Source organism: Salarias fasciatus, chromosome 12 (assembly GCF_902148845.1).
Source record: "Salarias fasciatus chromosome 12, fSalaFa1.1, whole genome shotgun sequence".
Lineage (NCBI taxonomy): Eukaryota > Metazoa > Chordata > Actinopteri > Blenniiformes > Blenniidae > Salarias > Salarias fasciatus.
In genome coordinates this window covers 6,596,295-6,622,907 of record NC_043756.1, presented here as the reverse complement: position 1 = coordinate 6,622,907, position 26,613 = coordinate 6,596,295, and the positions used below count along the sequence as shown (strand labels likewise).

The window sequence follows — 26,613 nt, the reverse complement described above, 5'->3', positions numbered from 1 at the left end:
CCCGCCTCCCTGCTACACTCCCCGCTGATAGAAAAGAGGAAGTAAGGTAATGTAAGAGCAGTGCCGTCAGCCTCTCTTTGCACACGCACACACACAAACACACACACACATCAGCCCCATCATCACAACCTTCCCTTCACGAGAGAAAACAAAGTCTAATTCCCACAGAAAGCTTGTTTCTGCTCACAGAGATGAATCACCCTAATAAATGCAGTGAAGGTGCGAACGGAAATGACTTATTTATGGTATGTATAACAGAATATATGGTAATATCATTTGTTCGGGTGCATAATGATTGTGAGACCTGGGCGCGGACTGTAACCTCATACAATAAAGGTGAAGTTGCTTTAAAGAGGCGATAATATTCTGCGGAGCACGAAACACAACAAGTTTTCCTTGTGGTCAAAGTAGAAGTGGTCAGAATGACTGATAATCAGAGTTCAGATACGGGTTCTTCAGTGACTGGTATTTGAACATTTCCATGAATGCTGACTGTTCCCGTGTCGCCCTCAGGGATAAATGACTTTCAGGCTTGACCATTTTTTGTGAGAAGCTTTGTAGGAGGAAGAAAGAGCTGACCAGTCGTAATATACGTTTCCTCTTCTCCGCGATTCGGGGGTTCGGATACAAAAAGCTTTACACAAAGAAGAGAGTGATTGAAATCCTATCCTTGGGTATCATGTTACAAGTTGAAGATAAAAAGCAGTCTCCACAAAAAAGGGAGGGATTCCTTTCTCTTTTTGGAGATTCATCCAACTATGGTGAATATATACTGACTGCAGAACCACGAACTCAGACTTCATGTTTCCTATGAGCAACAAACAATTTACAATTTCACCCAGATTTTTAAATTGATCTTTTCATCAAGCTTTTCATGAAAATATCAGACAACTGTTATGTCTGTTTAACTGGACCCCCCAGGTTTACCTTCAATGAGCCTTGACCCCCCCATGACCTTATCACTAGTTCACCGCCTGGCCTTCCTTTCGCCACTTCAGACCGGGAACGCCTCACAGGAGCTGAAAGTCCTCGCGTTTGTCAATATTTCTCCTTCCAACACATCGACGTTGCGAACACTTGCTGCTGTCGAACAGCCCCCTCGCCCCCACCATCGAGAGATTATCAGCGGCGTTCACTTCACCTCAAATTGGTTATGATGTGACGGCATATCGGTGTATTGATGTTTCCCTTGCGGCAGGCCTGAAACACTGCTGATACATCGCCCAGGACCGGGCCGGCCTGACATCCTGCGAGCGCTCTCACGCTCATATCTTGAACACAGGCTGAATCCCATTGTAATATCGAACTGTCCATTTGCCTCCTGTTTCACTGTGTTTTAGAAACCCGTGTTTCTGAGAGACCAAATATGGGACCTACAACAGCCTGTTAGAAATACTACTGAACAGAAACATAATGATATTTCTCAATGGAGCTTTGAATGAAGTGTAATTGTTAAACTGCCTTTGTTTCCAGCTTTACTGTAAATCTAAATTAAGATGAACTACGAGCATTTTAAAGCTGTCTCTTTGGTGCCGTTAGTGTTGTTAATGCATTTTTCGTTCCTTTTTTTTTTTTTTTTTAACAGTAATCCAAGGTTACAGATGAAAGAGAGAGAAAAGGAGTGTTATCAGAGATAGAAGAGAGGAAGAAACACACAGGGTAATTCTCAAATCTTTTTTAATCAAGTTAAGAGGGGAAACATCACAGAGCACGCTGAAGGCATCTGTTGACACAACAGCTTCTCTAGAAAGTCTTTTCATCTGTAATTAGCACTAATTAGTCTAAAAAGCCAGACTGGATTTTTTTTTCTAATGTAAAGCTGGGCTAATTGTGTTTCCACCAGAAATAACCTCATAAACCGAATGAATATCCAGAACTGACCACGTCTCCAAAGGTTGTAACGTAATAAAGCTAATGACTATTAGTAATGGGAAGCTTATTTTGGATTTGATCACATTTATGGGCTATTACTGCGATGGCTCCTCAAACCCCATTCCCTGCTCATTTATGGGATGTTCTGAATTATTGCGCCCTTGCTGGAATTGATTATTATAAAAAGGTCCTTTTATTGCATTACCCCAGCCGAGTGATAGGCTGTGCCACGGGTGACACTTCTGGGAAAGCACCGACGCCGGTTTGAGAGATGAGCCCCTCTTTCTTCCTGCTCCCTTTGAAGAGGACTCCTCCTGTGTATTGTCACAGACCCACCTGCATTGGGAGGGCTCGGAGCGCCTCTCGCCACTTTGTCACCAATTTCATACTGTGAAGCAGGAGTTCTGCAAATGCAGCAATTATTTCAGAAGCAGAAAATGAAAAGAGTACTCAGAGTTGGAGTCAGTTTAGAGCAAGGAAATGCCTCAGAGCTCAGAACTTCTGTCGACTGTAACACCCCTCGGCTGTCCTGGCTTGTCTCCCCTTCCCCCGCCTTTGCATCACTGTATATTTCTCTGTTTGCGCCAGACAAATATACATTAATGTATTAACAATGTAGAATAATTGGCTCCCTTGTCAGCCTCCGCCTCAGACTGCTGCCTTTTCTGAGAGTTGTGTGTTTTTTTGGGTCATCTTGAGATGGATCTTGAAGGCGGTAATTGGATGCCTGAGCAGTTTCCCCCTGCACAGTAGGAGGCTGGTCCATTATCTTTTACTATCGTGAAGTAATATGCTCCTGTCCAGGCTGCCCTCATCATCATTACCCATGCTGTGGATGCCTGGTGATGGAGAGGGAGCAGGAGGACAGGGCATACATCATATCTGGACTCATCAGTCTTCCTGTTGCAGCCAAGGCACCAAACTGTGTTCACTCACGCAGGCGTTCACAGGCATAGAGATGAGGAGAAATGAAAGCGCCCGTTTGTATTCACGTGCTGCTCCAATGTATTGTTAAACAATACATCATCACCCCGGCCTTCTCTGGCCACTTCTGCTCTGGCATGATAAAGCCATCTATCAACATCTCCCAATGAATGTTTCATTTTATTCCTTTCGATTCCATTCCTCCTGTTGCATTGCACATCTTTTCTGCCAGGCCAGTGAAATCTGGGGAACAATTTATCAAGCGCACGGTTAGACGTGCAGACACGAGCACTTACGTGCCGGCTAATCCCGCAGAAATGCATTATGGGTGCAGGTAATATGCGAGCTGTTTATCAAAAAGACCTTGCATTACACACTGTGCATAAACGACCTAATTTGAGTCATTTAATAAGCTTTATCAACTCGGCTTCACTTCCACTCGCTTGCTCCTACTGTTTTAATGGAATGGGATAAAACACTGCATTTTTTTTTCCACATAGCATGAGTCATACAGTTTACAATAAGGGGCTGATGGATGGACCCCGAGTGAGCGATCCATTAGTATCCACCACAGCTTAGAGGCTGGTGATGAAGTGGAAGCACTAATTGAGGCTGCAGTCCTCTGCACATGTGCCACGCTGCATGCAATGCTGTTCACGACTGCGGATCGTGACAAATGCAGAATCCAGAACACGAGCCCAGCCTCTGAGATGAGCTTAACATTTCCTGTTTTCCAGTGACTCATTTGTCGTCTGAGGATGTGAAAAGTATTCAGAAGACTGACAGTCATTCTCTCTGTGACTCGTCAAATGAGAAGGCCAGAAAGAAGAAATGATTTTTGTAATGGCGAGACTTAAGGAATATGAGTGGCAAGGTTTTATTAGCTTTAAGATGTGATTATTTCAGTAAAATCGCAAAATTTTCAACCACCATTTAACAAAAACAACCTTTTCTCTAAGGGCTTTGAAAGCGTGTCTGGAAGTAAGGTCAAACAACTTGTTTACTGGGCCATTGCAATCCTTTGAAGATGACCTGCACGGCATTACATAACTCTTGGACCAAACATTTATGCGGCGGTTTATTCTGGTATGCTTACAGAAACTGTTAAGACCTGAACCCTGTGGAACCACATATTCTGGTTCCTCTAATAGAATACTGTGAACCTTCATCCCCGTCAGCAGTTCTTTCAGTTTTCCCTACTCTGTCAGTTATGGTAGAGCGGGTTGAGTTTGAAAAGCAAAAATATATTTCATATATATCTATACATTATATAGAGATGAAAAGAACAGCCCGGTGCAGACTGATGGATCAATCTCACAGTGACACATGTCTGTACCAAACATCTCCTCATAATTGTTAACATCACACTTCGCATTCCGTCCAAGTTCTATTCATCCCGCCTTTAATCCTCACCCACTGAGGGTTGGGAGGAATGTGTGTATTTTTTTAAGCAGTAATGGACTCTACAATGGAGCTGACCTTTGTGCCTGCTGAGAGAGGTCTGTGTCCGGAGGGCAGCTAAGCCAAGCTAAGCCAAGCTAAGCTGGCAGTATGGATCTCGATCAGAGACGGGTGAAGAAATCAGACAGAGATCAGGGGGTCATCCCTCCACAGGCGCAGCTGGCTGTTGGTGAAGAACTCTTCATCGATCGGCTGTGTGTGATAGATATTGAACTGAAATTGAGCAGACTGGCTCAGGCAGGGTTGTTTCCCTGCCTTCTGGCCTCTGGGCGTTTACTGAATGGGCGAGCAGCAGGGGTACGAGCAAGGCAATGCTTTACCAGTGCCAACATCTATCAAAGCACCCACCAGTCACCTCCCCTGAGCCCCCCGCTGATCTCTCTCTCTCTCTCTCTCTCACTGCGGGGAGAGAGAGCAGGTTTCGTCCCCCGCGCCCTTGATTCTTTCAGAGCCGAGTCTGACGGTTGTTGAAACCCATCAGGGACACCCTCCTCTCCCCCATGACCCACTGATCCAGATGTATTGCAGGTATGGTATTCATGAGAACTGCGGAGGATTTGTCTTACAAACCTAAAATTAAACTACCTCCACCGTCAGCCATGTTTTATTCACTAACTCCATTTCACAGCAGGGGGTGCACTGGGCTTCTGGGGATGGGTTTACCCCTCTGGCACCAGCCCTCAACAAATCCTATAAATTTCATTTTTTTGCAAGCACAGGCACTGATTCTATCTCTTTTAATGTAACTTCACAGAGTTTTTCCAGAAGATGACTATAGAACTATACGTTTGTACGGAAACATCTTTATGAGTCATGTTTTTTGAAACATCATGCTTTGAAAATATCAGAGAGCCCTTCAATCATTTCAATTGAAGAAATATAGATTTTGCTGTCAATAGTATATTGTCAATAATTCATGTAGACAAAAGAATCAGGAACAATTCATAATGTAATTAATATTTGTGGAGAGATTTATCCTGTGGGCAGCTTGTCACTGTGGCACTTCCTCACAGTCAAGTTTATCCATAAATCATGTGCATCCATAAATAATTTACAGTGGAGGGCAATCCACTGTGGCTGAAGCATCAATAGCGTCCGTGAAACATCACGTGAATCCTCCTGCACGACGGAGAGAATGGCTCCGATGAAGGGGACTCCTGCTGCGTCATCGGTCGCCCTTCTTGACAAAGTTACAGGGCCAACAGTACGGTGTAAATCATTTCCAACAAGCCCGTTCAGCCCAAGAAGATCCACTTTCTACCTCAGGCGCGGCGAGAAGTGGCTCCTGAAAGGTGGTTTGACTTGGTTACTTGGTCAGAGAGTGAGTGGAACATTAGAGAATCTCAAAATTTCAACCTTGAGCAAAACACCATCCCACACATCCTCCTCAAAAGCTACGGCACCTGTGACTATTCAGGAAACGTGAAGATATACTGGTAGCAACACGATTTACAGACTTAAAACTGAAAGAGTTCAGATTTGAGCCCCGACAGCAAAGCACTCCTGCAGTGAATACCGATCCCTTTTCTTTCACAGCCAGAAGTGTCTTTTCATTTGGCGCCATTGTGTTGTCAGATTCACACTGACTTTGTCACCAAATGTCACATCTGAACTTAACATTTTCAAAGATTTTTCTTTCTTTGATTTCAGTTGGAGGAGCTTACGTCAAACCAAATATATTTCCCGCAGAGAAAGCGCGCTCTTTGAGAGGCCTCAAAGCCAAATGAATGTATTAGTTAAATAGGTATGCTCGCTGTATTGGCCAAAGCATGCCTGACATCTCCTCAGTGAAATACGGCTACACGTGCCCGGCTCAGCGTAAAGAGTCGAGGTAACATGGTTAAAGTGGTGACTTTACAAGGAACTGCTGAAGGGCTTTAGTGCAGATAGTTAAAGTATTTCAGCTGCTGAGAGGCCATCAGGCAGCCAGGAGAGACTGCTTTTTTTTTTTCTTCTTGTAGTTCTTAAAAAAAAAAAAAAAAACAAGCCCTGTATCTTAATTAGTGAGCTTTTGAGGCGCCGATTGGTAGATTTTATTAACCTTTGAGCAGAGTCATTTTAGCTGCTTTCCCCTGCTCCTGGGCTGTGTATTCACCCGGGCTAATTGCCTACTGGTGATGGGATCATGTTTACTTTACAGCTTTTCATCTCACTCTTGGCACAAAAGGAAAAAAAAACACACTTCACACTCTTTTTCCTTCTACCATAATAAGAATAGGGGCTGTCTTACCAAAATGCGATGGGTGCAGTGGTTGCAGGTTGGACATGCATATATTTGTTGACACTAATATCAGGGTGTGAGAGTCGGATTTGACAGTTCTTCAGTTTACCTTTTATTGACATTTTGACTATTGTGCTGTTGAAGGAGCTATTTGAATGTGATAATTACAACAGATGAACACATTTACCAGAGTGGAGGAAACCATTATCAGCTGGCGAATTGATCTCAAAGTATGATGGAGTTCGGCTTGAATGTTATCTGGACTAAACTAACTGGTATTTCAAAGGTGATAATGAATATCGAACATAAAGTATGATTGGAAAAAGCTAACGCCAGTCAACTATTCTTGACCTGTCTTTATCTTGGATTATATGTCAGCCTCCTCCTCTGATATTGAAGTCTACGCTTCTGTTTAACTGCAGCCAGCTCAGTAATTGAGCCCTTTGACCTATCGCTGTGTGTGTGTGTGTGTGTGTGTGTGTGTGTGTGTGTGTGTGTCTGTGTGTGTGTGTAATTTTTACTACCCACTCTGACAGGAAATGAAGTGCCCTTTCCATAATGTCTCTTAATTACTGACTACTACTAAACCGGTCCTCGACATTACCTCCATTCTGTGGCAACACTCCAGCCTGTCCTCGTTCCCAACATGATCTCTCATTACGTCTCCTTTTAAAGTGAGAAGATCAACTATGAAAGCGGCCATTGAGTTAATCCTCAGTCTGCCAGCCACGGCCAACAGTAATGAGCGGATCAGATCTCTGACCAGCATGTACCTTACACAGGGCACCGCCACCGAGAGGCGGTCAGGTGTGCTTATGGAGGCAGCGAGGGATGACCGCCAACTGGAGATGGGTCTCGGTGTGCCAGATACCGCCGCCACCTTTATCCCGTCAGCCGGGAAGAGACAAGAAAAAGAGGGAAATGAAGACAGGAGAATAACTGGTTCTTTCTTGGAGGAGCAAGAGTGGGAAGAGAAGAAAAAGAAGAAAGAGAGAGACCCTCATTAAAAGGCAGTGTGTTGGCTTCACAACCATCCCACCACTTCAATGCGCTGTCATGCAGTGATGTATCGCTCTGCATGGTGCTACCAAGGCCTTTATTCCCACTCTCCTCCATGTTTCTCGCTTCTAGCCAATTAAACGCCCACTGGAATAGAGGGTAGGAAGTGCCATATTGAGCATTGCACAATGTGGAAAGAAGGACTGATGAAAGGACATGTCTCTTTTAGTCTGCTTAATAGCTCCAGGACACTGCCTGAGTGGCGTTTAATGTCTACAGCATATAATTCACGATCCATGCACTCCTATTTCAGTTTCCTCACACGTCTGCGTACTTTATCACCGAGGGGTGAAAATGTTTATCAGAACTGTGAATATTTCATTTACAATAGGTTAGTTGACTATTGGTGTACTTGATAGCCCTTTTAATGATTTTGCTCCTGAAACGACGTGAAAAACTGTAAAGATTCTCATGTCAAAACGAGAACTCGTCAATCATGGTAGTGAAAGGAAGACGTCTCATGTTTTGGGCTCATGCTGTGGACAGCCTGTTTGCTTTCCGATGGCTCCACCAGTTCGTACTAACGTGAACATGTGTACACACTCGGTCAGCACATATGCTGTCTTTACCATCATCTTTTTTTCTTTTTTTTTTTTTTACTAGACTATGAATAATTCAGGGGTAAACTTGAGAGTGGACGCTGTGTTTGACCTGTTCATTTGTAGCTGTAGCCCGGACGGCGGGGTCAGAATGTGGATGCGTTAGCGCCGGGCTGAGCCAGAAGCTAATCGCAGTGCCAGGATGGCCGGCTCTGCTACTTCTCATGCTGGCCATGTCACTCAGGCTGACACCATAAATCTCACTTATTTTCAGATCCAGCCGAGACACAGGCAGAAATTACGGCCCAGAACACATTACCAGCCTCAGCAGCGAGCTGAATGCTAACAGAGAGATCCTTGATAAAGCAGACAAGCAGTTCTCCCACAGATTATTGAACAAAAAGACTCCTATCTGTAAGACTCGAGGGGGTAGATCGGGGAGGAAGTGAAGCACAAACACCAGCGTCAACAGGTGAGGGTTACATAAACATGCAGCCTGCATGCTTGGAAGTGTCTTAAAATATAGACAGATATACAATTATTTTTTGTGTACATGGGCTTGTTGAAGGTAGTAACACACGGATGCAGCGGGGAGTTGTGTTGAGATTCTTTATATGATTAAGAAAACTTGTGGCTTTTCTGTTTCTGATCGACTCTAACATTTACCCCTGCTTTCTGTGGAAACCAGTTTTGGTGCCTGGGTGTATTCATTATCTCCAGATAACAACACGGCCTTTGTGGCGGAAACCCGCCGTCTGTCTGAACCAATGCTCGCTGAGGGCGGGGTATTAGGCGTTACATACTCCGTTGCCTGTTTCTTCTATTTTGCTGAATTGCCAGCTGGTTACAGTGGGAAAATGCTCTCGGCAGAATCCCTCAGGTAATCCCAAAGGCGCCAATTGTGTGTGGTATGTGGTAACTGGCTAATTTGTTTGGTGAAATAGTGAAAAACACAAGGAACACAGTCACAATTGGATGTAGACTCGTCGTGGCTTCTTTCTTGTGGTTGTGGCTTTTGGAGAAGTGATTAGATTAGTTTTCCCACAGGACTGATTCGATGCCTTCTCGTACATTCAGATGTCGTATTGCCTTAAAATAAATACGCAATGTGCAACTCTACATTTTCATGGTAAGTGGTACAAAATAAGGGAGATATTCCTTCAGAGCCTTGTGGCTGTGTCTGTGTTTCTCTTCTACAAGGCGCTTTTTATTAATCCAAGCTGTTTTGTTTTCTTTTAATCCAAACATTATTGAAACAGAAGACCTTTGTTGTGCTGTAATGGATTAGTAACATTTAGCATTAAGATTGATGTAAAGAAATATCAACTTATGACAGGGCCTTGATACGATGATTTCCTTTTTTGGGGGACATTTGTGCCTTTTCTCTCCCATTAAAGAAAGTATTGTATACAATAAAAGTAAAGTATATTGAGTGTAACCAAAGATTCATTCTCTATTTAGCAAAGTTGTTACATAATTCCAGCCAATGGTAAAATATGAATGTCATAACGTGCAGCACTCGTTATAATCTAGAGTAAACTGTACAGAACTTTATTATTTTTTCTTGTTAGCAATTCCCCTTGAGAGTATTGAGTCCCGAATAAGACACCAGACATAATAGGAAATCATCAGGGGATTTTTCTTGTCCAGTTTCACAAACCCGTATTTCACCGGGTGTTCATTCGGGCTACTTTAAGCTGCTGATGTGCTCCGCTGGCCTCCATTTTGTGTTTAATTGTGCCGTCTATGTCGAAGTCTGTGGACCACTGATGCATCACTGCGGGATCCCGCTGTGGCTTATTACTGCCAGGCCCGGCTCTCAGCCGCTCTCAACCTGCTGGGTCATCTCCAGCCACTGTAATCTAACATTAGCCCCCGCTTTCACCAGGTCTCAACCATTTACCCCATCATGTATTATAGATGACCCTCTGGAAATGGAGGAATCCCAGCAGACACAGAATTAATTTACTGCAATCCTCAATTTTAAGGGGAATTGAATCAAAGTCAGCAGCACAGTGAGAGGGGTTTATATTGCTATATAACACTGTCACAGTCTATAAAATTGTAATGAAAAGCCATTTGAAGATTAAGTGTTTTTTGTGATTCATTGGTATCTCTTGGCTCGGCTAATAATCATTTCACTCCAAAGCTGAATGGTCTTACAAACGACCGGGCTTCTTTCAATCAAACTTAATCCTCCTTTTCTTTCTCTTTTTTTTCTTTTTCTTTTTTTTTTTTTTTTTTGAATGGGTCCGATTTGCAAGCTCACAAACATGATGAGAAGTCTTTAGAAACCGAGCTGACAGAGCAGTGTAAAAACCCTGTGTACTTCCCCGGTGAGTGTGAAATACACGTGAACATAGACAGGAAGTCAGGCACTGTTGATTTGTCCTGTCTGTACTTGGCAGGTTTAGCAATATTACTCTAAACAAGTGTGACATTTAATTCAACAAGCGTTGCTCCAGAGTTGTGATTTCTCCGCTAATATGAATAAGACGACAGAGGCTGGATGATTTCAGCGCTGGCAAATCTTCAGCGCGGTGGGGACAAAAGAAGGGAGGCTTTGGGGTTCCTGGCCAATGAAATTTAGGGAAATCTGAACCAGCCTTTTGTGTGAGAACATAAAAGTAATTCAGCTTCTAGTGTTATGCTTTTGTCACACCTCACAATTTGCCCAAGTCATTTGAGTTCACCAGTAACAACAATACAGTACTGAGTGCTTTATACTACATCTTTGACCCCTGGAGCAGCTTTCTATCGTGATCTCCACTGTTCCAGTGCAGTCAGTGCGACTGAAGCACTATTTCTCATGGCTGAATTGGTAGGAGAGACAACCCAATGTGCATCGGTGACATTAGAGAGCAAAAGTTACCTCTGACTTCTCCTAATTGGAGCCAATTATCCTCTGTGACAACAGCTGTGCGGCTGTGTATCTGTGATGAAAGGTTAAGTTTTTTGTACGGGGTAATGAAGCGCTGCCGTTGAACTTAAAGGCCGGCTTATACACTGAGGTCATTTACCAGGAGCGCCTCAGCCGAGGCAAATTCCAGCGTACTGGTGCTTCTCACATGGAGCATCGTTAGGGACTGATTGGACCGGAAGAGCTAATTCACACAGGATGGGCCTGACGACTCCTGACAGGTTCAGCTTCAGCAACGTGACGAAGAAAAGTTACGCGTTAGACCAATATGTGATCTGCACCTCTTTGAATGTCAGCATTGTGTTTTCATGTTGATAGTCTGGTGAAACACGTGCTGACGGGATGGGTTGAGTGGAAAACATTTAGGAGGAATTTTCAAATTCAAAACTGAAAATAATTCCAGTAAATATTAATATGATACAGCAGGAAAAAACGTATACATCAATTCATTATGCAACAGAAGCAAAAAAAAAAAAAAAAAAATCTCTTGTCATTGCTATTAGTGAGACCTTATCATAACACCGCTCTAAAACCATCAGAATATCTAATTAAATTAAAAACAGTGCATGTTTAGCCGTTCTAATCACCGCCTGTGATGATCACACTGGCTGCCATCAATTATTTGTTGTCCAGTTAGCTGCTTTTCTCACTTTTTATTCATTTATGTAAAATAATCATTAATGAAGTGTTAATTTTACAGTGCTGCCTCGGGTCATTTTAAATACAGCGTGTAGGTCAATTCCTCCTCGGCTCTTCGGGAGCTGGTAATTAAAGACCTGTTATTGGTATATTAAAAACCCTGCTCTGCATTTTCTGTCCTCCTTCTCCTCGCCCTCAGGACTCAGAGATTTTGAACACGGCGGTCCTCACGGGAAAGACGGTGGCTGTCCCGGTGAAGGTGGTGACCATCGGAGTGGACGCGTCTGTCACCGATATCTCAGACGCAGTGAAGTGCCGCTCGACGGACGAAGACGTGGTGAAGGTCAGTGAGATAAACCAGTCAAAGCTCCACTTTCCGGCTCTCATCAAAGCATGGAGCTCTCAGGGCCTTCAGATGAGCTCAGTTTTTACATGCATGCACATTAGAATGTTAAATTCTGCTTCTGATCAATCAAACTTCTTTCACAATCAGAAAACTGTGACTGTTGTCCTGACATGTTAAAACTGAGCCACTGACTGTCACATCTCAATAAAAAAAATTCTAATTTCCCCTTGTAACTAATTATTGATTTAAACCTGATCATATATGTCCATCTGTTACTGTACGTTCATGTCTCTGTTACAGTTTGCATGACTTTATAAACGTCACCTCACATGTTCCTCAGGGTTTTTGGGGACCTTTAAGTCACAATCAGAAGCACATGTTTTTGCAAAAGGGCAAACTCAAGGACAAAAATATTTTTTTAATCCCTGATTGCAATGTAACATAAATATTGTTGTAAATTACATTGTGCACATATGCATTTATCTGCACATTTCTGTGTTATCAGTCAAAATGTGATTTGATATCATTTAAGGTAAAGGTTGTTAATTATTAATATGTTTGCAGTTAACTTACAACATAAACTGGTAACATTTTGCATTGTATTCTACATTATATGTGCTCTTAATGACATCTTTGAGGCAGTGTGGGTGCTGTGAGGCTTTGCAGCAAATTACTATAAGCGTTAGAAATAGATGAGAAGATCTTCTATGTTTAGCACATCTATATAAATCCTCCAGAAAGGATAAACAAACACTGGCAAACAACATGAAAGAGTGTGTTTGATATGCAGCGACTACTGACAAGTTTCTCATTTTTATACCCCCTTTCAAACCTGGGGCACAAAGCACAGCCGAGGAAAAAGTCCCTCATAGTGTTATAAAGTTGAGCCCCGGTATCAGTGACTTTACTCTGCAAACAAAGGGATTCGCTCTCCTGCAGACTGAGTGAAAACCTGCAGAAAAGGCTCACATCTGTTTGTGGTCTGCTTCCTAATGTTAATGGCCGAGATTGCTCCGTGTCGAGAAACGGCGCCCAGCCGGATCACATGGACGGCTCCTGTTTTTAGGCGATTGTGGGGATTTGAAGAGAGAAAGAAGCAAAGGATTAAAGTCACGCAGTGTGTGCTAATGAGACAAATAAAAAAAAAGGAGTGACAAATGGCTTCAGAGGTCTGTTATAATTTACCTTATACTGATGATAGAATAGACCTGATCTCAACCTAAGGCTTAAATACTCTTTGTTGTGTGTTTTATTCTTTAACTTCGAGGTGGCCACATTTGTAGTCACAGAAATGTCAACAGATGAAGTGATTCCTGCTCGTTTGGTCAGAGGATTCATCTCGCTTCCCCACTCAGGGAAGTTCTTCTCTATTCATAGCCTGCAATCATGTATGTAAACATGACTAATTTATCAAATTTTGTCCGGGGGAAGTAGTAATAAATAAACAGCGTTTGACATTAAACCTGAATTATGAATCACTGCGCACATTAAACGATGCTCTTATCCACTCGTGGCCTCATAATTACAGTGAACTTGTTACAAATACCTCAGGTCACATGCACTTATGTCAAGCCTCTTCCGAGATTTGTCTCATTAATGCAGATTTTGTCTGGCATATGTAGGCAGAAATGAGGCTGTGCCCTCGTTATTTTTCATGCACGTCTTGTTTTTTTTTCAAAACTTTCTGACATCTCAGTGCAGCACCAGGATATGTACATATATACACGGCTGTATATAGATTTGCAATAATGGCTTTGTGTACGTGCAGAAGAGACTCTTTCACATAAATAATAGTTTTACATTTTGTTTTAGCATCTTGAGCTCCAGCTTCAGTTGGAGCTATGCATACTGCCCAATCTTATTCATGTTACAGTGAAAGCTTCTTTGCACATTTTAGTTTGAAGCGATCGTTTCTTGGGGAGCCGTACTTAAACAGAACTCATACATGTCCAGACATGAGCGTATTGATCTTAACGTGAAGTACCGTAGTACAGGTGCTCCGGTGGCTATCTCCCAGTGAAAAAGCAATTGCATTTATTGACCGGTTAAAAGCAGGTGTTGGAGTCAGTTTTTTCTTGTTGTTTGAAGGATGCTCTGTACTATCGGTACATACGTGGCAGCTTAGAAGCTCAAATCTGTGTTTGCTACTTACAGTGTTTGTAGAAGTATGTTATATTCGTATTTCTTATACACGCGTCTGTAGAAAGTTACCTGTGGTAGTTACCTGGTGAGGAAAGAATCTGGCAACAGATCTTATCCACGTCTCCTTATTTCAGACACTTGAGCAGAAGGAAAAAGTTAATTTGAAACAGAGCAGCTGATTTCTGCGCTGAACTCCAACTGCCACCGCATCGCTTCAATTTCCACACAGTCATCTTTCTTCACTAAACACAGTGGAGCGACTCCGACAGTAAAATATTGAGAGGAGACAAGAGATTTTCAGTGATGAGAAAAATAATACAAATCTGGCTCATTGTTATATTTAGGGTTTGGCCCAAAACATAATCATTCAACCAATCAAAGAGAAGTCTCTTCACCCTTGCTGGTTATTTGGTGATTTTAAATTGTCGATAGGTGTGAGTTTGTGAGTGAATAACCTATCCCTTCTTTCTTTTTTTGTTGCTCACTTGCAATGCATACTTTTATTAACAGACCCAACCCTCATCTACGGATTTTCACACTAACTGGAGCTCGTGCTATTAGCAGGATCTTATAACCCCTGTTGCCATGGCACGTAGAGTATTTTATGCAGATGCCTTCCTTTTCCACCGAATGGAGTTGTGTATCTAATGCAGAATAGTCTGAGCGGCTTAATTGCTTCTGTCAAAGCAGTTTTGTGTACAAGCCAGAGACAGACTCTCCCCACCTTCATGCTTCCTACTCCCATCGCTCATATCTGCTGTGGATTGTATCTGTCTGGTGAGTTGTTAATTTCCTGGGCTCGATCCAAGAGACAGCCTTAACGTCCTTTGTAAGTATTCTCCCGTTAGCTGCCTAATGTGTCTGATTAATGTGGCAGCGGATCCTCCTGGACGTTTATGATACTTTGTGAGGCAGAATGACGGCGAGCGTGTAATTCACACAGACGGTAGAGACTGCACCATGTCTGGCCCAGCACACATCCAGGAGGCGAGGCGTTCGAGGGGTTAAAAGGGGCTGCTGATGAGGTGGCAATGTCCTTTAATGTTAAAATATTGATTTGAGACTCTGTCGGCCAATAAGACAACACAGCAGGAAATTCTAAGCAGGTCAGAGTAATGTGTTGGGGTGGCTGGACGTCAGCTGCCATGTTTTCCATAATTGTTTCTGCTTAGACTGTTTGGGAATAGATCGAAATGCCAGCAGGCAGTTAATTTCCCTGTCAGGCGGCGCGCTGTAGCAGAGCTGTATGTTAATAAATCCAACACTCATTTGCAAACTCTTTTATGACACAAAAGGGGTCAACTTCACACAGCTTTTTTTTTTTTTTTTTTTTTTTTTTTTTTTTTGTGAATTTTGCCCAAAATAAAACGGATCCGATAAACACATTCACCGGCAGCGTTTTGCTTTTCTTCCATCATGCATATCGCAACTAGATACGGTCAATAAGCCTCACACGGAGTCCAGTCAGGTGTGGCATTGCCTGCGCGCCGATGCTCGTGGAGATAGGGCGCCGAAAAGTCAGAGATGAAGGGGATGTCAGAGGCACTTCCGTCTCAGCAGACTGAGCGCAGAGAGAGGGAAAGACATGAACAATGAAGGCTGATAAGGAGCAGGGACTCGTCTGACATCTTTATCGGTTCGAGCACACCCTCACACTGGGAACGCTAACGGAGCCCAATCTGCTATCCAGAGGAGGGACATCGCCTTTGTGAAAACGTTCACAAGCTTCATTAAGCGACTCGGTCGGTTTCTGTTGCGTCGCCGAGCCGTGTGGCGGGAGGGTGGCGGCAAGGTGCTCCTCGCTATGATCTCTTCATTCGCCCAGATATCGTGAAATAAAGTATCTACTGATCCTGCGTGCGCGTGTGCGCTTGAAAATGCAGGCCTTTATGAAGCGCGGAGCAGCAGGCTTCTGATGGTTGGCAGCAGCCTTGAAGGATGCCCTGCAGCACGCCTTCAGTTTTCCCGCAGGGGGTTAAAGAGCTGCTCAGTGTTTGGACGTAAAGGCCAACGCTTTTGTTAGCTTGCCGGATGGAAGTATGTTTTCAGCAACTTAACATTTAGTGTGCTTGAATAATGTAGATTACTGATATTTTAAAGCATTTCCCTTTTTTTTTTTTTTTTTTCTTTTAGAGGATGCACATATTGCTGATTAAAATGAGCCAGACTTAATATTTACAACTCGATGGTTTTCATTGATCATTAGACCTGACCGGCTGTGCTTATCAGACCGGCCTGGAACGTGGCTAATAAACTTACCGAGGCTTGAAAACACGGCCTGACCGGCCTTGATATCACTTCTGACGGTGTGAGCAGACTCGCATCTTCTTTGTGTTTGAGATTTGCTCACTTAGATAAAATGGAAAGTCATGTTTTTACTGTTACAATTAAATTAAATGAAATTACATGTAATTTGTCCGATATGCTAGAATAATTAGTTCATGTTGTTTTCACTGTTTTGCTTCTGCACTTTTCCCTTTCACTTGGGTGGACTTTTTTTTTCTGTCTCTCTGTATAACTGGATGTTATTTTCTTCCTTTTTGAGAATTTTGAGGTAAAAAGAAAGTCACAGTTGTGAGTAAGACGTCATATCTCAGCAGCGTTAGCATCCAGATGTCAGCTAAGCACAATTACTCGTTCAATCCATCAATTAATTACACTTCATTTGTATCACAACATTTTTACAAGCGGTTGCTTCATAAAAAAAATAAAATAATTATATTGAGAAGGAGCAAATTAGAACCATAAAACAACAAAAATTTGACAGTCTTAACAACAAATTTAGTGATACGCTTCATTACAGTGAGGATTAGAGAAATGGGAATGAATATAGCCATCAGTAATTCTTTGCCTGTATTTGTTTGCGGAGTGGTGACCGGTCCGGTGTTCACCCTCCACCTTCCCGCTGATATCTGGAATCAACCCCAGAACCCACAACCTCAACGCCATGAAGCAGTACAGGAGCTGTAGAAAGTATGGGGGATTTTAACTTTAACAGACAGAAAAACAGTAAACAATTTGACAACTTGATTCATGGTTAAAAGCAAAAAATATGTATTTTCCTCTCCCGTCTCTTCAGCGTTTCATTTTTTTTTTTTTTTTCCCACAGTTTGCTGCAGTTTGTTTACATCCACCCGTCCCCGAAGATGTAAGCAAAATAAATTGACTGGAATGTCTCTAATGACTGTTTAATCAAGCCAACACCATGCTCACTTGCATCCAACCGTGCGCTGTTCTCAAGGAATACCGCTTCATTTATTTAGTTGCCACGGAAAGTCTGCCGCTGGCATCGTGTTTTCGCCAAAAGTGCAGGAAGCTCTCACAAAGCTCAGAACAGAATCCGTCACACCAAATTTTTTTTTTTTATTTCATTTTTTATTTTCCTGCTCACAGAGGATGTCCTGCCACAGCTCGGTGATGAATGGCTGTTTATGGTTTTATCTCAGTGTGGAAAAATGACTTGGAAGCGGAAAAAAAGACATTTCCCCAGACCATCTCATTCCATCCATTTCCAGCCGTATTTGTACGCTATATGATGAGATCAATGAGATTGACAAAGTGCCCAGAAAGAAAGAAAAAAAAAAAAGAAGAAAAGCGGGTGTCTCCATTTAAGATATCTAGATTAATTGCTGCCATGTGCCGGAGTGATGGGTGTGTGAGCAACTATTGCGCTGCAGACCGTCGTTGCTTCTTCACACATGTTTTGTGCTTGCACAGCCATATCATTGCGATTTTTAATGGACGGTGTTGTGGAATTTTTGGTGAATCAGAGCCAAAGATGACGAGTCAAGGTGTTGACGCTGCACAAGGAGGATTTATTGAGGATTGCAGAGGAAGCACACACAAATCAGCTGATTGAGAGCAAGGCTGTTGCTCCGAGGAGAATCCAACCCGACTCTGGCATGACTTCCGGCCATGCCAGGTCATATAGCTAGATCTCACGAGACTAGCAGACGCTGTTTCCAAGTGACTTCAGACAAAACAGAGCGGCCTTCACACTGTGTTCCTGAGAACTTTGAAAACAAAGCATTATTCCATATCAATCCCTCCTGTTGTTAAATTTCAATTTAAACAAAACCAGACACAAAATAAATTCGAATTTTAACAATAATCTAACTCACTATTGGAAACAGTAAAGCCAGACAAAGTAAAACCACTTTTCATTTGTGTCACACGTCAATATTAATGTTCTCCATAAACATCAATAAGATCAGTTCCTCCAAGTGCATTGTCATTTTTATTTTATATGTCCTAAGTTACCTATGTTTCAACGACCATTTCCAGCTGATCCACTGTCACAAAAAAACACCAAGCAGCACTCAGTCATGGATGCACAATTTAAACAAACCAGCATACCATGGGACAGTGACAGCTGGAAATACCTTCATGCCAAACAATCAATCCTGGTCCAGGCCGATCAACCAGGAAGGCAAAAGACAATCAGTGGCCGCGGTGTGTCCAATCAAGCTAAACCAAGAAAAGAAAGAAAAACCCTTAAAATTAGCAAACACATTGAACAACAATAAAACACTGAACATCTGGTCGTTCTCAAAGTCAGTCATCAATGTCAATGTTAGTTTGTTAGTAAGTTAGTTTGTCAGCCGTAACACAGTCATAGTCACATTCACACATATTCAATTGAGCAGATATTTCAAAGGTAAAAGTAAAACCACAGAACATGGCTTCACACCCCGACCCCCCTGCTGACAGGCACTCTGTGCTTTATTCACCAGCAGCAGAATGTGACGCATGTACTACGCATCCGTCGCCCCGAACCAAAACCTGCTGCAATGATAATCTCTGCTGGAGCATCAGCTGCTCACAGACTATTTAGGAGCCCAGGATCACAGTCAGGAGTCTGCAAGAGAAATAAGCATCAGGGTGAAACCGTGATCCATGTGTCCAAACCAGAATACCTGTAGAGAACCGTCCCTTCTCTTGGAATAGAGATGACAGGGCGGTCCGTAGCCAGGTAATCCCAGACCAGAGGCTGATGTTTAGTCTTCTTCCAGATGTTAACCCTCACGTGACATTGTCTCTGTTCACTCCAGTCCTGCAGAAACATCCTTGTGTGGTTGTTTCGAACACAGAGTCTCCAGCTGCAAACCAAAAATCCAGTGACGACAGCATTCTGCCAGACCTAGAAAAGACAACGTCTCTTCCTTTAGTCTGTAGCGGCAGATTAGACCACAGTTCAGGTCTTCCCGAGGACCAGGACCGGTTCTTCTCCTCCAGATCTTCTCCTCCAGAACGTGTCCAAGGAACGTCACTTTTAGCTGCAGCTGGGCTCAGGATGCTCGGTGGCCTCCCTCAGGAAGACGGTTCAGGAGTAGAACAGTGTCAGGCTCTTCAAGCTTCCTTCAACCTTTTGGTGCGAAAACATCAACCTCATACTGTATCAGAGTTCCACCTGACAGGTCCAGATCCAGATCCCCTCACTGCCGATGCACGAACTCCCAGACTAGAGACAAAGTCCTGGGCCAAATGTGAAGCATTATTTACCTTTTTAGGTGAATGCAGGCAAATATTGCCTTTCAGGATCCAATCTGAGTGAAAATAATGCAGCAGACAGGTCAGACAGGTCAACGACTGGATAGTAGCATGAGTCAGAGGTCCAAAAGACAAAATGATTTTAAAATCAGTAGATTTTGAAGTAGCAGATAGTACAGTTCAGTTGATTTCTATAAAATCTTGGAAAAATGTCCACCCATCAGGTCCTCCTCTTCTTGGTGTAGAAAGAGTCGGTACTAAACATCACTGAATCATTCAATGACTTCATAAAACATTCAATACCTCCCATGACTTCTGGACAAACATTCTATTGTCTATCTGTATCAGTTAGACATTTAGCTCCCGTGTGATTCTGTGAGGTTTAGTCGATGCTAAATCTGAGTAATCTCTTTATAGTTAGTCCACAAATTCTCCAACTAAATCAAATAAAGGTGCAAATGTAATTCATTTCAGTAGATTTCAAAGTTAGGAATGTAGATTCATAGACAGTAACAAATTCTTGTAGCACAGTCATGTAAAAACATTGTCATGCTAGTTTGGTTATGTCGAAGGGGAAGGTCGAGATAAACCTGTTGCTTCTGTCTCCCCCTTCCCTCAGTTTGAAAACCCGGAATGTGACCTCCAAGTCATTTCATTGAAACTGTATTGAAACAAATTCATTTAATTAATTCACTTTAATTCTTCACCCATCTGAGCAATTGGTCGATAATTAAAACCATTTCACTAAAGCCCCACACCCTGTGTTCAGGTTACAGTGATGTGGGGGAGAAGTGACCATCATGGAGGCTTCCTGCTGCCTCTGGTTCAGTCTGATCAGGACGGTTCAGCCCGTCGACCCACTGATATCTTCCTAGTGACTTATAAAACAAACAAAACACATAATTCATTCAAAAGCTAAAAAAGTAAGGAATTTAAAACTCTTTAAAGTCTAATCTCTCTTCCCCCCAGTGTGTGTGTTCATGGCCTGACCTTGTCGCGGTCATGCTGCCTCATATTTTTCATCACGTAGCGGTACGCCGTTATCACGTCCGATGTTTTCACGTCCGATGTTTTCACGTCGTAATCAAACCCACCGCCTCCACAGCCTCCTCCCAGCCAGCCACCCAGCCACCAGGAGCAGCCGTCTCCAAGAATGTGTCCACTGCTTTCGCAGTCACAACATCTCCCCTCCTGTATGGAAAGTCTCAGCAGAACAGAAGAACAGAGAATCACCACACATGTCATCATCATAGAAAAACCAATTTTCTCGCTAAAATCTGAGTTTCATCACTCCTGTGTGTGTGCGTGTGTATGTCTGCACTTCCCGCTGCTGACCGAGCTTCTCCCTCCCGGTTGGCTGGTGCAGTGCAGCTGGCCGTGAGGATCGGGGCTGTGGATCGGGGCGGCGAGTGCCTGTACAGGATTTTATAACAAAACAAACACTCAAGAGAGAAAAACATATTAGTATATTATCATATTTGTCTATCAAACAGTGTGACTGGTGGACCTTCGTCTCCATTCTCTCACTAGTGCTGATATTTTCTCTGGATTGTTTTCTGTTCAGGGTCCTCGGCTCCTCAGCAGTCTGATAAGGAGGAACCACTGAAAGAACTGCTTCTTGTCAGTTCACTTTGGAGGGTTTAAAATAGTGTGGAAATTTTGTCAAAGAAAATAGACTGCCTCTCAAATTCAGCAAATTCAGGTTGTCTTTTCTCTTTAACACAATCATGAATAATCATCCTGAGAGTTTGTCCTCAGGGAACCATCCTCAAACCTGTCAATGACCCAAGCAGTGACCTCTGACCCTGCACGCAGCTGGCAGTCTTGGAGAAATCAGTTTTCTCTCAAACAGGCCTGAATCACATGCTCTACAGCATTATCCAGGAAACGGTTCACAGGTGGCTCTCCTGGCCTCTGCCCACCTACTGAAGATGGAAAAGAAAAGAAATTTATTTTGACAAACTTCCAGAGGCAGAGGTTTCTGAAAATTTAGTACTGAAGTACAAATACTGCTACACTGATTAATGCTCAATGACCCGTAAAAGTACCAGTGTCAGAAAATACTTATGAGTGCAAAGCATGTCTCTCTAGACAAACTGCTCAAAGTATTGTTACTTTTAACCAGTGGATGTTTAGTGTTGTCAGTAGCAGACATCTTATTTGATTCTTCTGATAAAATACTGCATTCAAAGTTTGTTCCTCAGAGGAATAATGAAAAACTATGCCAAGACAGCTTGTCTTGTGACCAAATGTAGATATAAGCAGGAATCTATTTCTATTGTATTCCCTCTCTTTAGGAAAAGGTTACTGTTTTTCCTTTATTTTGGTTTAATCTGCAGTTGAATTCGATTTTTAGATAAATCAATTTTTAAGATTGCAGAGTGAATCACTCTCAGAGAACCAATCATCAATCACATCATAGATTAATCAACCCCGTCGTGATCAGACAGGCTATTAGATTCAATGATTTGAATATAAATTCAAATTTTGGGTGTCCTCAGTAGACTTCAGGTTAAAAATAGTGGAGTAGATTACATGTTCAACAAGCAACTTTGTTGACTCGTTGATGGATTCCTTATCTTAAACATGTGAAAAACAGGAAACAAAACAAACAGGTTGAAAACCTTTCCCTTTGGTTAAAACCCTGCTTATTTTTCTTAACTTCCTGTTCTTCCTCCCTGTTCATCAAACCCTTCATCTCTTCACTTCACTCTGCCGCTCTCTCTCTGCCTCTCTCTCTCTCTCTGCCTGTCTTTCTCTCTGCCCTGTCTCTCTCTCTGCCTCTCTCCCTCTCTGTCTCTCTCTCTGTCTCTCTCTACCTGCTCTGCCTCTCTCTCTCTCTCTCTCTGTCTCTCTGTTCTGTCTCTCTCTGCCTGTCTTTCTCTCTGCCCTGTCTCTCTCTCTATCTCTCTCTCTCTCACCCTGCCTGTCTCTCTGTTCTGTCTCTCTCTACCTGCTCTGCCTCTCTCTCTCTCTACCTCTTTCTCTCTCTCTCTGCCTGTCTCTCTCACCCTGCCTGTCTCTCTCTCTTCAGCATTTCTATCCTCACACTTCTCTTCAACAACCGGTTTTGTGGCACGAGTGAGGAGTCGCAATCCGTGTTTTACACAGAACCAGCAAATCAAAACCACCATGCATTAAAGTAAACTTTAATTCTCTCGGTGTTCTCAGATCACCTGGTGGTCTGCGTAACCAGCCAGAAATCATCGCTCGGGCCGGAGATTGTGACTCTTCTAAACATTCCAATATCTTGGTCCTGCCGACCACCCCGACCGGTGTGAACTTATCGAATAGTTGCTGAAAACTTTCAATGGGATCAGACCACGCCGTGCTGTTCTACTTCCTGTCTCTTCTTTTCCTATGTTTAACACTTTGGTGTTTACCAAACGTTTAGCACAAACAATAACTGCACACAAAACAGCAACACAAACAACAACACATGTCCTCTACAAACCTAAACAACCTCCCAGCATCATGACCTTCTTCTTTATTTACCCCCTTTTCTTTTAACGTGAAAGAGAGAGTCAGAGTCGTGAGGTGTGACCTGCAGAATCACACTCACCCAGTTTTCAAAAAGTTTCACCAGTAGAAACTTCCACACGCGACGCCACCCACAGTTGCAACAGTGCAGGTCAGCCCGTTAGGGAAATCATCAACCCTTCTGTTACATGCACCAGGCCCGCCCTGGTGAAGAGGCTATATTAAGATACCCCCCAAGCTCTGCGGTGCGTCAATCTCGGATCGGATCCAATCCGAGTGAAAACAAAGTCGCTTCAGGGACTCAGCCCTTCCACGCCAGTGGCCCCCAGGGCCGTCCAGACTCCAAGTCTGGAAACTCTTCCTAAGCTCTCTCAGCCACAGTTCCAAGTTAGAATTAAATTATTATTACAACCCAATTGTTACTAATCATTAGCAATTGATTGAGAAGAATCAATCAAAAATTTAGGGACATCTTTGGCTCTTTATGTTTAGAAATTTGCATTTACAATTCCAATCAACTATGAAATAGTTCTTTTATCTAGTCAAACATCCCCACAGGTAAGGCATTACTTCCTGAGTTAAATATTTAACAGAGGAAACATTTGCACTTACCTCGTTTATGTTGTATTTAGATCCCGGACGAGCCCCCAAACTGTTGTGGAATTTTTGGTGAATCAGAGCCAAAGATGACGAGTCAAGGTGTTGACGCTGCACAAGGAGGATTTATTGAGGATTGCAGAGGAAGCACACACAAATCAGCTGATTGAGAGCAAGGCTGTTGCTCCGAGGAGAATCCAACCCGACTCTGGCATGACTTCCGGCCATGCCAGGTCATATAGCTAGATCTCACGAGACTAGCAGACGCTGTTTCCAAGTGACTTCAGACAAAACAGAGCGGCCTTCACACTGTGTTCCTGAGAACTTTGAAAACAAAGCATTATTCCATATCAGACGGTGTGGGAGGATTCTGGACTTTAATTAAATGCGAGTTTAGGCAAAGAAGCACACAGCGGGGTTTTAAAGGGAGCGAGGAGTTGTGTCTTCAGATAGCAGAAATTTGGCCCACTCATATTCTTTTGTGAAGCAATTTACGAAACAGATGGCTTTGAGTTTGGTCATTTTATCAAGAGACAACTGCTCTCCTCTTGCTAGTTTCCATCTGTTGGTTCCTCTTTTAGCTTGAAGGCTGAGAGATAATAAAACAGCAGTCCACGACCTGTTTTCCCTCAGGTTCAAAGATGTCCTTGCTGCCCTCCTCCCTCTTTTCCTGAGTGTGGAGCAGATAGAGGACCTTTCATCTTTTTTCAAAGTAGTTACAGGAATACTGTATCAGTGGAGTGCTCAGAAGTGTAAAGCCTTATAATCAACTGGCAGGGCCGGGCCTACATGGCACTCCGGAGTGTATTGCACTGTGTAATTCAGTGTGTAGTCATCTCGTGCAACCGTCAGAAGAGCCCGGCTTAAATGCTGTCTTTCTCTAATCCTCCCCTCTTCTCCCACGCAGGTGTCTGACAGGTGCGACTACGTTTTTGTGAATGGCAAGGAGATGAAGGGCAGGGTGAAGATGATGGTGAACTTCACCTACGGATACCTGAGCGCTCAGCTGGAGCTCAGCGTGTGGATCCCTCGACTCCCCCTCCAGATCGAGGTTTCAGATACGGAGCTGAGCCAGATCAAAGGGTGGAGGGTGCCCATCGTAGCCTCCAGCCAGAGGTACAGTACCCACTCGCCCTAAATTTACTGGATTTGTTAAGATGGCCGTTTGCAGGAGCAAACATTTTTCAAAAACATTCCTTTTCTATTAAGAATATTTTGCCTCTCACTTCATTTTTTTTCTGTCATCTGTCAGTGCATGGTTGTGCCCGATGGCACCAAGGTGTAGTTTGGACTACCTAAATGCATTTGTGACTTTAATTTTCAAATATTTTTTCATCAGGCATCGTTCATTTACAATGAACAGTTAATACAAAGCAAATATCACATTTTATTGCTCCTTTAAATGCGGTTTTTGAGCACCAATATATTGTAAAACCTTTTGGCAGAGCAGGCATAACCAATAAAATTAACAAACTGTGAAAGAAAAATGGTAAAAAAAGAACGATTAAATATAGCTACAATGGCATATAGGCTGGTTTTGGGTGAGCCATTCGACAGAATTATACTGGTTTTGTCCACGGAGAATCTATAGGATGTACAGAGGTGGTTTGGTTTCATTTGTAAGAGAGATTACTGCTCTGTAGGACGGAGGCTGCTGAGGACGCAGCTCTCCGTCAGCAGCAGAGGAGTGTGTGACGGGAGACATGCCGGCGATCAGTGTGAGGAGGGAGAATGAAGGAGGCAGGGTGTTGTAAGAAGATGATCCCTGGTTGGGGACAAACTCTAACGGGAAATTATCATTAAAAAAAGAAGAAACTAATTTCATTAACAAAATAACTATTTCACGATGACACACTTCACCATCACTTTATTGATTTTACCTCCCCTCGATGTTATCTCCTCAAAAACCGAGAATTCCAGTATTTGGTGACATATTTGACTTTGGATATGGCAGTGATGAGATAATGATGAGGAGTGTGGCTGGACACCACTCCGGCCGTCTCTCAGACAGTTCTTTGCTGATAACAAAATGGCTGACCTGTGCAATGCAGCTCGTCATTACGGCCGGCTTTAGGTGGCCTGCCATTACGCCTCTTAGTTGTCAGTTGGACGGAACATTATTAGAGCTGTCTGGAGGTCAGACCGCTCCCCTGGGGCCTCATCACTCGCAGCGCCTCTGCCAACGCCGCTGTGCAGTGCTACTCGGCAACTGTTGAAATCCATCAATTGATGGAGCAGCGATCAGCCTACCTGCAGTAATTACTTGTGGAAAAGCGTTGAAGTCGGACCCGGAGTCATCCCACGCACTAGTGTGGCTGTACTCTAATTATTCCTGCTCTCCTCTGTTTCTTTCTTTCTTTTTTTTTTTTTTGTTTATTTTTGAGTGACAGAAGTACAGTATTGGAGTAATGTGGAGGATGCTGCTTCGCCAGCTGTGTGCTGCTATGTTTTTATCAGCGGGGACAGCCAAGTCACGTCGTCGTCGCGGGTGCCAGCGACGCCGACGATGGGCTGCGGAGAGCCCCATCCCTCCCCTGTCTTCCGCCCGTCTTTGTTTATCAGGGGATAACAGCCGTGACCTTGCAAAGTACCGTGAAGCCTGAAATGGGCGCTGGTCCACTGTCCATAAGCCCAGAAGGGAACGGAAGCCAATAAGCAACAATAGCGAGTGGCGGGACCTGCCTCTCCCGGCCGGGCTCACCGAGTTGCGGGACATGCCGGGGTTAAAGCCGAGGAACGGAAAATAAAGAGACATCGGGCCGGTCGGTGGGATAGCTCCAAAAAGTACTCCTCACGCAGTTTTTGACTGACACTGCCTGTGCGGCTCACCTCTTCCCTTCCTAAGCCCTGTCAGCGCAGGGACAAGATAAGCCTCCGCAGACAGCAAACCTCAGTGTAGGCGTAGCTCTCAGGCATGCACCAC

General features: G+C 43.4%; 1 protein-coding gene across 2 annotated transcripts in view; it reads left to right on the top strand.

Annotated features, from left to right (window-relative positions):
- Window positions 1-26,613, top strand: part of si:dkeyp-14d3.1 (transmembrane protein 132C) — a 139,430-nt gene that overhangs the window by 102,028 nt on the left and 10,789 nt on the right. For both annotated transcript variants that reach the window (XM_030105065.1, XM_030105064.1), the window contains exons 5-6: window positions 11,835-11,978; window positions 24,598-24,806. In XM_030105065.1, coding sequence (XP_029960925.1) covers window positions 11,835-11,978; window positions 24,598-24,806 — 353 coding nt within the window. The remainder of the gene's footprint in view (window positions 1-11,834; window positions 11,979-24,597; window positions 24,807-26,613) is intronic.